At 55.6% G+C, this 12,983-nt stretch overlaps 1 protein-coding gene across 1 annotated transcript; it reads left to right on the top strand.

Moving 5' to 3' along the window:
• Positions 1-4,335: 4,335 nt before the first annotated feature.
• EsH8_VI_000583 (CFEM domain-containing protein) lies at positions 4,336-4,853 on the top strand (the record flags this gene model as incomplete). The annotated part of the gene is made up of 2 exons (XM_083271836.1): positions 4,336-4,410; positions 4,512-4,853. The coding sequence occupies 2 exons, from the start codon at positions 4,336-4,338 to the stop codon at positions 4,851-4,853; spliced, it is 417 nt and encodes a 138-aa protein (XP_083127010.1).
• Between the last annotated feature and the right edge of the window lie 8,130 nt (positions 4,854-12,983).

Consider the following 12,983-nt stretch of genomic DNA (forward strand, 5'->3'; position numbering starts at 1 on the left):
GAACTGGATCATTTAATTCAGCTTTACAAGGCTGAGCGGCAATGGAGGAGCACGAAAAAGATCAGGCTCATATCGCTGGCCAAAGTGAAGCAAGAAGAGGATTGCCAGCAAATGATAGCTAGATGACTCAAAACCCAGAGCCCGTTTCACGAACCATATTTACTTGGAGTACTTGGGGTGAGTATTGGGCATGACAGATAAAAGAGGCGGGCGGCATAAGCATCCGATCAACGTTGGATGCTAGGTCATGTGCAAAAAAGGACCTTTGTGTAACCTGACTTCGATTCAGGGGCTACGACTGGCCGGCCCTTTACATGACAGAACTGGCTCGTTCGTACTTGACCAGCGTCTGTTGAATAAGTATGACAATGATGAACAGCTCATTTATACTGTGCACGACTGAACTGCCTTTCGTCTGCGTCTTGTGTGAATGTATCATGCCAACGCTGGAGACGAAGGGTAGACGCCGGCTCCGGCCTTTGGTTGATCACACCCGGTTCGGTTCCTCTCCTTACCCCTAACGTCGGCGAAGCATAGCCTATGAGAAGCACCGAGAGGACATAAACGACACCGTCGCACAAGATGATCCCACCCATCTCACTTCCGGATGATGTGACCTTGGGGCGGTCCTTGTCCGGGTCCCAGATGACGCGCGGGGGACCTTGGACCCGGGCTGATGGGCGCCGGGGAGGAGGGGTGTTCTCCGCAGTAGCCGCGTAGAAAGATGAGGAGGGTCTATCTCGTTCCTTTTTGTTTTCTTTTTCTTTTTCTCTTTTCTTCTCTTGTTCTTCTTCTTCGGCGAAACGGGGAGATCACGCCATGCTCATCCCAGGGGTGGCCGACCCGGCTCCTTGTTTCGACAAAAGGCTGACGGCAGATCATTCACATCCACATACAGGGATCCCAGGGGAAGAGGTAGAGAGATAGAGATAGAGAGCGAGGCAAGCAAAGTCAGTAATTAGGCTCCGGGGTGAGAGGGGAAGGGGTGTTTCCCTGGAGCCCTACCGAACAGAGAGGAACCCGCCTCGCCGAAGGGGAAACATGACAACCAAGACTATTTCAGTCGAGTGTTTCTTGGATTCCGGGCTCGATTTGAATATGGAGTCGTGAAATGCGTTCAACGAATGCTGGTGGCAAACTAGATGGGTGCTTTTTGGATGCCATAACACGCATACACACACACACACACACACGCACACACGCACGCACGCACGAAGTGGACGTTCCCAAGCCGCCTCAAAATACACGAACCGAGGTATTTGAAGGGCAGAAAGTACCGCTCCCCCCCCCCCTCACCCACCTCCCTTCAACCCCGGGCCCGGGGATGACAGGCATCGGGGGGCCTAGCTGAGGCAGAGGAACCCGCTCGCACGCCCGAGCTGAACAACCGAGAGACTATGAGCCTGTAGCGTCGTCTGCGCCCGGACTTCGGCAAAGCCAAAGCGGCGGGCGTCTTCCTGCCCCCCCCTTCCTCCCGTTCGGATTTTCAGCCGCCAACTTTTCCTCCCTCCTTACCCCCCTTCCTTCTTCTGCTTCTTCTTGTTCTTCTTCCTTTTCTCCTCCTTCCCTCCCTTTTCTCCCCACCCCACCCCACCCCACCACCCCTCCCAAGACCCAAAGGACGACGTCAACGGATGGAACCCCGTGCACGGCGCTGCGTTTGGGGGGGAAGGGGGAGGGGGGTTTGCCAACGACACTTGATACCGCCGCGCCAAAAGAAGGAACTTGAGCCCCAGCCAGGGTCCTTGCCGCCGGCGCCGGCGCCGGCACGGTGGCTTCGGTGACGCATGATCGAGAACAAGAAAAGAATTGCAGCCCTTGGCGATATGAATAATTCTTCCAAAACACCCTCCCCCCTCCCCTCTTCGTTTCTTTCTTTCCGGATGTGTGCAGCAAGCAAGCAAGCTGCCGTCATGCTGCACCTCGCAGCCACCGGGCAGAATGTCTGGGATGCGGTTATTTCAACAACAGGAGCGGAAAAGCACAGCACACCGATCCAGCCATCAGACGCTGGGTCCAGCTGCCGACGGTATACACAAACTCCCGCCGGCCGCTGCGGGGTTTGCGAGGGACGGAGAGGGAGAGAGGAGGCCATTTAGCGCTAGGTCCGTCAGTGACACGAGCCGCGAGCCGCGAGCCGGGCGCCGCTATTGAAAGCAAATGCGTGGTACTTGGGCGGCGGCAGGACGGGTGCGGTCCGGCGCTTAGGTCCGTCCGTCTCGCTTCCATTCGTATAGCTTGTCCGCCGAGAGAGGCTTGGAGGGGGGGGGGGCGTGTAGCTTGTGGCTGTCAAACATAGGACGTAGACAGGTAGGACACACGCCTAGCCGGCGGGACGCAAGCCATGTGTACTGGCAAGTTTCTTGGGTACAGTATAGCTATGACGCTGTACTCCCCCTTCCCTCCCCCCCGTCCCCGTGGAAGAATGACGGTCGGCCTCCTGCTCCCCATTTACGCTTATTCTCCTGCCGGCCTGCGGCCGCCCCGTCAAACTTGCCTCTTGGCCCAGCCGGGCAAACACGTCCGGGCCGCCCGACCGCAACCGTTCTCACCACCCAAAGCGCTGACGGGGGGCTGGCACGTTGTTCATGTGCGGTATATGAGTTCCTCCCATTTGACCCAGCTTCTAAAGGGTCAACTGCAGCAAGTAGGACAAGCTCTGCTTAGGCTGTGGCGTGGAAGGGGGAGGGGGGTCTATCGCCGATGGAAGAAGAATAAGAAGAAGAACGAGAGAACTAGGACGACGCAGACGCCAGCCCCGGTGCGCCAATGGCTCTAGTTGCCAGCCACAAGAGTTGAGAGTGGCACGGACTGGGCGCAGCAGCAGCACCGAGATCAGACGGCGCCCGTATTCGCGCATGGTTTGTCTCTGACAGCATGCAACCCGCTGAGCTCTTGCGCTTCTTCGTCGGCGTCAAAGTCAGAGGGGCCGGCCGACGAGGCAGGCAGGCAGGGCGGAAGCGGGCCGGGGAGGCTGCAAATAAACTGCGAGGACAACGGGGGTATGTACTATGCAGGCAGTGCCGGTAGCAGTCCAAGCCGCCGCTGTGTAACCCCCAAGTGGGGGAAGAAATGTTGTTAGTGCTGGGTGTCCTGCGATGGGGGCGGTCAGGTCCCATGTACAATGACGCCTTTTTTTCTTCTTGTCTCTCTCCCACGATCCCGAATCCCTGGGCATGGAGCGAGGGGCTTGTGCGGGCAGCGAGTGAGTGGGAAAGACGGCGTTTGGCATCCGGCTAAGAGGTGGTCGGGCGGCCCGGCCTTCGATCCCTCCCCCCCCCGCAGCCTAATCCGCCTCATGTTTCTTCTTTGCGGATCATTTGATCCGCTGATTTTCATCCCGGGATGGAGGAGAAGACGAATAAGAAAAGAGGAGGGAAAAAAACAACGTAGTGCAAAATGGAAAAAGGTAAAGAAGAGGAGCTTCCGTCCGGACCGATAATTCCAGACAAACAGAGCGCCGCGCGTGCATGGCCTGTGAGAAGTTTAGACGATGTTTCAGTCTCCCTGGCGGTCGGACGCAGTGGTTGACCCAAACAACGGATGCAAGGAAGTGGAGGAGCGAGGTGGATGCAAGCAAGCAACCAAGCAACCAAGCAAGCACACCCAAACAAACACGGAGCTGCCGGCAGGCCCGGGCCCCCGTACGGCCCTGCCCTTCCCCCTCCCGGAACCGCTCAGTCTCCCCAGGGCGCGAGGAAGGCACCGTACATGGCCTCCGGTTCTTCCGGCTCCTCCGGGTGGGTTAGCTTCACGGGGTTCCTGGGCGACCCTGACTTGGTTGGCATGCAAGCTGGCCAATTTTCCTCGCCAAATGAATTTCCCCATTAAACTTTAGAGCGAAAAGGGCGAAGAAAAAAGTCAAAGTTTATTGAACCATTACAGAGACTAGTGCAGCCAATGAGGCGCGCCGTACATGTCGACGATGCAACCTTGTGATTGGTGTGATTTCATTAAAAAGCGTCCTTGGCCAAGGGGCCCTGTTGATGGAAGGGGAAAGGAAATAAGGATGGTGGCACCCTTGGAGTTGATGGTTCGAATCGGGTCAAGCATACCGGTACATACCACTACGGTTGCAGACCACCCGCGGTGGTGTGTACACCTACCTAGTGCGCAAGCTTCAGCTCTTCTTCCCCTCTCGAATCTTCAGCCTACCTGTGTTACCCCATCCCTTTCCAATCGCCCCCTCGCAAGAGTGAAGCCCATCTCGTCGCCGCCCTTCTTTTCGCCAACGCATTTCTCGACGCCCAGACAACACATAACACGCCCTTTCGTCCGTGGAAGGAAACCGAACGCCCCGTGTCGCACACTTCACACCGCAGACAAACGGTCGTCATGAAGTTCTCCGCCGTACTCATCGCTCTGGCCGGCCTAGCCGTCGCGCAAGACACTGCGCTGCCGACGTGCGCAGTACGTTACCCCTCCTCGTCTCAACCCTCACCGTGACCGCCGATGCCACGGACCCCGATGTCTGATTCGCTCGTGGGCTGACTTGACGCTGTCGTGATTAGCAAGGCTGTGTGAACCAATACATCACAGGCAGTGCCATCGCCGGCTGCGGCCAGCTCGACATTAAGTGCATCTGCACCAACTCCGGATTCCTCGACGGCATCGCATGCTGTCTTGCCGGCGCCTGTAATCAAGTAGATCAGGACGCCGCCGTCAAGTACGCCAAAGACATCTGCACCACTGCCAGCGTCGCCGTGCCCGACCAGGTGGTCTGTAAAAGCTCCAACGCGTCGGCGTCCGCTACCGGCGCGACCGCGTCTGCCACGAACACACCGAACGCCGCGCCGACGATGGCGCCGGTTGCTTTGTTGGGGGGCCTTGTTGCTGTTTTGGCCGCGTTGTAGGTTTGGGCATCGTCTTGGGTGACGTGGGCGACGGTTGGAAAATTATCTCCGCATGTTGGCAAAAATGAGTTGGTAATGGCGTGTGCGCTCAGCTACCTTCATCGCCAAACATTGTATTTACTGTATGGGATTGTAATCATCGGTGCTTGGGTATGGCAGTGTGACAACAAATACGAGCTTCGTGGAACGTACCTGTAATTGAAAAGATGATAGAGAGACGTCAGTCACTATCACAATCGATGGACAAGCACCTTCATGCAGCCAGCCCACATGGGATGCTTCATTCGGTATATCGGATGCTCCAGCGACCGGGCTGCAGTGAGGACCCTGTGCGGCGCCGAGGGGTTTGTTGGACCGGAATAGTCCCGAAAGCACGACGCTGGGAGTAGTAGTGTACCTAGACTGGACTGAGAGAAGGGGAATGTCGATCCGGCAGAACCACGGGTAAAACGGCGCGAGGAAGCATCGAGTCCTTCCGGCCATGACCTTGCATCATCTATCTGCCGAAAGGGCGCACGTAGTGTGTGCGTCTGAGAGCTTCAGACCGCCAGTTCATCGAGCTCGATGTGAGTGTAGTGTGCAGGCACTGCCGTGAAGTTATTTTGGGTTTTCGACGAACCTTCTTTTGCATCAAGTAAGGGATCCTGGACCTTTCCCAAACACCCTCGAGCCTCTCCATGGAAGCTGGGGAGCGGGAAGAGATCAGTGAGCGCAACATTGACAAGAGCCTCCCGGCCATACCGTCCGGCTGGGTGTTGAATAAGCCTTGGGATTGCTGCTGTAAATCGGGCGGCCAGAAGCTTCCCTTTTATGACGCATACTCCTGCGACCACATGAGACAGGACGCGACGCACCTCTGCTCTCTGCGAGACTGTCTCGGCAGGCCGAAAGCACCATTAGAAGCGCGGAATCGCAGAACCAGACGGAGTGAATAGCCGCGTCATTCATCTGGAGGTTCTGGACGAGCCGGGACACCCCGTCTGCGGGGAGGGAGGCTATCTTTGGTCGTCGTCTCCGGCGATCTTGAGATGGGGCGCTGCAATATGGAACGGTAGCCACCGTTTCGATAAAGGTAGATTGGTCTCTCCCGATAATCCGCGCTCTGTGCATAGTGGTTTGCAAAACCGGTTCTGGCACACCTACGGAGTAAACCCCGGGGCAATTCCTCCAACTGGTGAGACGATAAGGGCAAGATAGTAGTAACTATGGATGTTTGTACGGTGTAGCCGGCATGCATGTAACGCCAAAAAAAAACACTGTTGGAACACCGTAGCATTTCGCACCCGCACCCCCAACGACTCGTTTGTATCGACCAACAAGAAGAAGCCGGCTGTTATGCGTCGTCAAAACATATATCAGAAGCAAGGCCGTGGCGGATAATGTCTCCCGTCCCCAAGAGCCGCTGTGGAGGCCACTAACCGTCACTGCCACAATGTTTTCGTACGTTCCCCGCCCAAAGATATTAGCATGCTCCAGGCCTTGGCAATGGCAGGCTGACGGCGATGGGTTTTCGAATGGATTGTCGGCCGCCAGCTTTTCTTTCTTGTTTGTCATAGGCCGACAACGCACAGTTATGAACCAACGTTGTTCGACTCCTCCATTGCAGAGCCGGCCCCCCACAACCACGCCTGTGAACGGTCCAAGGAGACTCCCCACGTAAATGCAGATATTACCAGAGCCGCGCCGTCGCCACGCAACTTCTACCGTCCTTACACTGCGGGTCCAGTCGACTTCACTGGGCCAGTTGGAGTACTATGTAAGGCATATGCGTGTAAAAAAAATTAAAAAAAAACATCCCCCCATCCCCTTCCCAAAATAAAAACCCCTGGCTTTGCCGACATGGTATAGCAAAATGTCATGGGGTGGTGTATGGTTTGGGAAGTCAAAGTACGTGCGGGCTGGTGTGAGGATGGTAGCACGTTAAGTTGAAAATGGTGCTACATTCGTAATCCTGTGCTAGGCCAGATGATTCGTGTCTTTCCATGGCATGTCATTTCCACACGGTGCGTCGACAGCCCACTTTCGCCCATTGTCTAGAACCGTGATATCGACGCAAGGTTTCGTATTCCGGACATTCAGGGTTTCCTAGAGGGCTAAGCGGGATGGAGACAGCTCCCCTTCTCTCTCGCTCTTCTCCACAAGGCGAAGAAGACCTCAAAGCCTAGCGGTTCCTGCAAGACCCTCTCCACTTGCTGTCAGACTTTGACGGGGTCCGCCCTGGTTGGGTCCGCCTGGGTTGGGCGTGCCTGACAATACCGCTTCTGGTCGAGTGTTGCGAGCAGGGGTCCCGGAAACCCCAGTCGGGTACCTGTCAGGATGGTCTTGGAACTGCCATGATTCGCTCAAGTCCCGATTGATGCGATCATCCAGCTCTGTCAGCCGCTGTGCAGGGAAAGGACAGGGACAAGGGGACAGGGAGATCAGATGAGGAATTTGGGGTTGCTGGGGCGTGGGGACGAGGTTGAACGGCGCTTTGATCATTTTGGAGTCTGGTGTGAAACCTGATGGTGGGTTTTTGTCCACGAACGCTATGACACCTGCCACTCCTGATGTCTGACCCTGCAAGGGAGTAGCAACTTAGCAAGGCAAGATGAATCACGGAACTGAGCAGCCATTGTCTTTGTAAGACGGCGACAACCAGCTACCAGCTTCACATGTAGTTCGGCCAGGATCAGCAGCGATAGGTTAAGCCAGACTCTTGACCTGGTATATATCAGGGTTGTCTGAAGCATCATGAATGCCCCGACGGGTGGCGTCGGCCTGGCGCAATTGCTTGCACGGCACCGTTGGTGGATCCAGCGTGATCGACAATGCCATGCCTGTGATGGCCCATCTGCGTGATGTACTATTGAACAACCATGCTTCTTGAATGGGAAAATATCCGGTCAGAATGGAGAAGCGCTTTCGAACAAGTCTGTACTTTGCACAGGTCAGGGAATCACGGCCTCGCCGTGCCTCCCGACTGCTAGTTCGTAACAAGCGTAGGAAGCTACCCTGCTCGAGTTGCCTTCGTCAATGACACACGATAATATCGGTAGCTTCCTGAGTACAAACCCTGATAAAGAAGTAAGGGACTTGGCAAGGTAGCCTAAAAAAACGCTGTCACCCACCAAAACATGTCGCTGATCGGCTGCCGTATTTGAGCGGGGGAGAGTGTGGGCGTCCAATGTTTCTGATGCAGGCCAGGGCGGCGGACCGGTACTTTTCTGCTTCCATGGCATGGGCTAGGGTTATCACGACAGTCTCTTTTAGAGATGCTGGCAGAGGGAATAATGGCCTAATGGTGTCCTACTCGAAGCCCTTTCATCTCGCAAATTGTCCGCTTTTGTGCAGCCATTTCGAGAACTGACAGCTATTTGCCAGACACCCATCCCCCAGCTCAGCAGCCTTCAACAACTTTGCATGATGACGACCGTGACCTTGGGAACACAACTAGACGCCGGCGGAGCAACTATGGGGTTTCCCAATGAAAAGCATAGGTCTTGGGGAACCTGCGCGAGTCCCTCTGGCCGCCCAGACGTGCGCGGATCGGCAGGTCTGATGGCTTCGTTCTGTCCCCCGAGGTTGCGAGAAAAGACTCTGCCAAGTGGAGATGACATGTTGCAGGGCCATCAACTGCCAAATGTCATACACCCCTCCCTTGGATGATGGTTCTGCAGGCCTGGATCTGGAGCCAGGCAATTTAAGATTTTGGCAGGCAAGCCAAAAGCTCGGCAATCCTGTCATGGCTGGTGTGCCCATCTTTCTGGTACGACGTAACCTGCTGCAACTGACCCCACTCAACCTAGTCCGTCCCATGAAGCCGGTGGCGTCTGTTTGCGGTCAGACAGGCACTAAGAAATGGACGATGGTCTTGAGTTTGTGAGGATACAACAGCAGCAAGCAACACTCCAGGTCAGTGGCAGAGGTGATGGCGCCTCTCGCCGCTTTGTGCTCTTCTGTGTCGCCGCCCACCCCTCAAGAGCCCCGAGTCTGTCCGTTCCGTTTTTTTTCGTTCTCTCTTGAAAAAAAATCTACCATTTCCGATCCGGCCATGATGAGATCAGCTTGCATGGCGAGCAGTATACCCTAGCTGGGCGATTCTCCGCTGTCCCTAGAAGCTGGCGATGCAGGCAACTCTCACCCTTGTATGTGCTGTAACCCAAGCTGTCGGCCAAGGAGTAACTAACAACGATCTTGACACGGTGCAATCGTCGACACAGCCCAAGTCATGAAGGTGATTAAATGCCGGATGTGCCTAGTGTTGGATGAATCACCGAAGGCCAGGATCAAAATAGTGACTGAGGGTATGAATAGGAGCCCAATGTCCGAGGAACGGGGGTTTCTTCTTCATTTTTCCTTTATTACCTTTCTCTGTGTTGCCCTCCCAAGCGGGTCAGGTGCTGAAGTAATCGAACCGTTCTTAGTTTTAGTGTCTCCAGCGTTGAGCTGATAGCATTGGTTTGGTTCATATGCAAGCTTGATCCCAAGCGAAAGGAGGAGTGGCGTTTTGAAAGACTACAAGGCGGCAAGCTTTCGTGGGGGTTTCCAAGCCATTGATCCGATCATCTGTAAGCACAGGCCTATTGTCTAAGACATACCGGATGCCCCTAAACCTGGGCGGTTGCCAAACGAGGCCAACTCAGGCGGCTGGATAGCATTGAATCACTCTTCGATACAGTTGGCGCCTTGCCCTGTCTTTGAAAGCGATAGAAGCACGGCGGCTCCGCCCTCCGAACACCCGCAGACACTATGCTCCACTCACCACGAGACCTTTAATCTGCATCTCAAGGTACAACATTGATTGACATGCCAGATTGATTGTCTGACATCCAGTGCCCATGTCGAGGTGTACCGAGCCGCATGGTGTGCATGTCCAGCAGGTGGGCCTCGCAAGGCCACGCGCGGCTAGCTTCCGGAGCGCCGCGGCATCATGAAGTCGCGCACCTCCTGCTGAAAAAAGACATCTGGACGATGCGAGAGTCGAGACGGCGGCCTTAGCAAGGCGGTAATATAGGCGAGGTTGCCAAGGGGGGTTAACCAACAGTGGAAGTGTTGAGGAAACTGGAAATCTCAACACTGTCACACAGGTCGATGTTCCTTGATGCTAGTACGGTTATGAAATGGCACGCCATTGCCCTGTACTTGGGCTTGAACCGAGGAACGGGGTGTTGCGAGCATTTGAGCCTCTCTGTCGCAGACGGACGGTCCCTGCGGGGTGTCACATCATCGTAATTGTGGCGGCCAAGGCGACAATAACTTGGAGACTGTGAACATTGTTGCTCCGATTGTCAGTGCACAATTCCCGGTTGGGTGTACCAACGACAACTTTCGGTGTCATGATGCTTTCTTTCCTGGCCGACGTCCGATCCTGTCTCAGTTCGATGCTGTTTTCTGGCTGCTTGTCTAGCACCTCGAGGCGATTACGGCGTTGGACCCAGAACATCCGTGAACCTGGCCCCGGGATCATCAGAAATTGCGTGATGTTGGAATCGCATGCGGAGAGCGCTTTGTCACCGCGACACTGCGGTGATTGCAAGCATGATGCCTTCAGGGAGCCTTGCCTGTCTGCAAGGTGGCATTGAGATCCCGTTGGACCTCGCTGAGGTTGCGGCGGATCGAGATATTATGGGTATGTAATCGTGGCATCGCTACGTTGCGCCTGCCAGTGTGATAGTTGAGGCAGCAGAAGAGATGTAGAGCATAGACAAGCAAGTGGCTTTGCTGGCTTGATTCACATATAATTTCCGAAAGCCGAGGGGAATTGGCGGGCGAAACTGCCCCACCGACAAATGTTGGTAGGCACTATGGGAGGGTGGCTTGAGTTGGCACACAACAGGGTTTGACGGTGGGTATGTTCCTGACAGAGGACGGGTCGGGTCGGGATTAGCGTGGCATAGATGGCACAACTCTGTTTGTGCGCTGGTGGCTTGCCGACGCTTATGAAGCAAGGCAGGCGAGGATGGCGAGCCTGTATTTGGAGATGGCAACGTCCCGTAATGGCGGCATGATGCCCATATACATGCCCAGGATGGCTTTGGGCACGCAGAGAGTGGAGGAAGCCTGCATCAGCCTAGCGAAGAGGATGCGTGTGAAGAAGCTGGTATCAGATGTCGTGTCCGTAGCTCAGCACAATTTTACCATGAATAGGCCACCCATCGCTAGAGAACACATGTTTGCTGTTTTTTTGGTCATGAGAAGGGGCTGTGAGAGCCAAGGCCAAGTACCTTGTCAACTTGGATTGGACTGGACGGAAATCAGAAAGCGCGAGAACGAGAAAGGGAGAGAGAGAGTATGTGTGTGTGTGGGCTGGTTGTGCTTGGACCCCGAAGTGATAGAATCATACATGGATTCGAGTCTGGCTTGCTGTTGGAGATGACGGGAGAAAACAGTGAGCCGGCAACGGCGGCGGGGGCGGGGGCGGAGCACGTCGGCGTGAGCGGATGCCCCCCGAACGGGGGAGGTGAGAGAGGTGAGAGGTGTGTGTATATGTGTGTGTGGACGGGTTTCCACTGGTGCACGGCAAAGGAGTCAGGAAAAGAAGGAAGGTACGGAGGACCACTAAGGGGGTAGAGAGGTGGCTGGCTGGTCGAATAATTCGTGCGCATGCAAACCGGACTGCTCCGGCTCGGTGTGTGCGTGTGCGTGTGTGTGTGTGTGTGTGTGTTTGTGTGGTGTGTGTGTGCGCGCGCTTCTCCAGTAGCCGTCCCTCCTCCGTCAGACTTAGGTCGAATCGAATCGGGCATCGTGCCATGTCGGCACATGAAATCTTGAGAAGGACCTGGTATAAGGTGAAGAGGTACGAAATAAGGTAGAGAGCGGAGCGGCCCTGTTCTTGCCGGGGCGGGCTTGCGTGGACTTGTCTTACCTCATCTGAGTCCCATCTGTGTGTCCGCCGAGGCCAGTTGCACCTCGCCTTTTGGTTCTGCGCTGCCAGCAACTGCCCATGGCCCACGGAGGAAGGCGACGACGGAAGGGAAGGAAGGGCCACGGTCGTTGAGTCACCCACCTTCCTTCCCAGCGATTCATGCAATAGTCAATCAAACAACGACGGGAAGAAGAATCCATGAGCAGTGGGTCCAGTTTCCGTTTCTTTCTTTTTCCGCCTCATGTTTCCTCACTGGTCGTTCTGCGGCTCGCGTGCCACACCGAGAGCGCCGCCTGTGTTTGGCAATAGTATGCGCCTTTGTTGAGCGAGGGAGAAACAGCGGGGTCAAAGAAGCCGCCCGGGGCAGGCAAAAGGAAACACCACCCTCCCACTCCCAACCCAATGGTTATGATTGCAGGACTGACTACCATGAATGAACAACCCTGAACTGGCGGTTGTCATTCATTGCATGGGCCCTGTCGGCGTCCACCCACACCCCAAATCAAATACCTACCTATTCCGTCCCCGTGCAGTCACCATATCTCAACCTACCTCTTGCGCCCTCGCTCTCGCATCTCAAGGCACGATGAGGGGGGAGCCTTGGCCCATGGGCTGGCTGCTGGAGGGACGAAGGAATGGTGCAAGAACGGACAGGATAGAGGACGACGAGGGATGCGGGACGGGGGACGGGGGATGGGAGATGGGGGATGGGCTTGAAGATGAAGTAGTGCATCCACCATGCATGCATCATGGCCTGGGTCGGAAAAGGAAAGGAAGGTGAAGATTAGACCCTTTGCACTTGCATTTGATGATGCTGATTCTGCAGCTACTCCTGCGGGGCACGTCCTCGACATTGGTACTTCTGTCTTTTTTGCATCTTCATCCTCATGGCCATGTCCGTGCCCACGTCTGCCCACGTCCGTCCATGTCGGGTTTTGCTTCTTCTGCATCGCATCTGCCCGCCCGCAGCATGCAAAGCATTCAACCCGTGCATTTTGGCCATGGCCTCATCCCACTTCATTCAACTTCGCGCTGCTTAACCTCGCCATTTTCGCCTCGCCTCGCCTTGCCTCGCCTTGCCCATCTCGTCCGTCCTACGATCTGACCTGTCTTCCGAAACGCCACACACTGAAAAATAACCAGCTCAGAGGCGTTTCGATCCAAAGCGGCTATGACGCAGTTCCAGTGACTCTATGCCGGTGTCTTCGCCAGCCACCGGAAGCCGACTGACACCCTACGCTCCCACTCACCACCTACCAATACCGCCGGCCCCGGACGGCGCT

This window comes from Colletotrichum jinshuiense, chromosome 6 (assembly GCF_051148585.1).
Source record: "Colletotrichum jinshuiense chromosome 6, complete sequence".
NCBI classification, from domain to species: domain Eukaryota; kingdom Fungi; phylum Ascomycota; class Sordariomycetes; order Glomerellales; family Glomerellaceae; genus Colletotrichum; species Colletotrichum jinshuiense.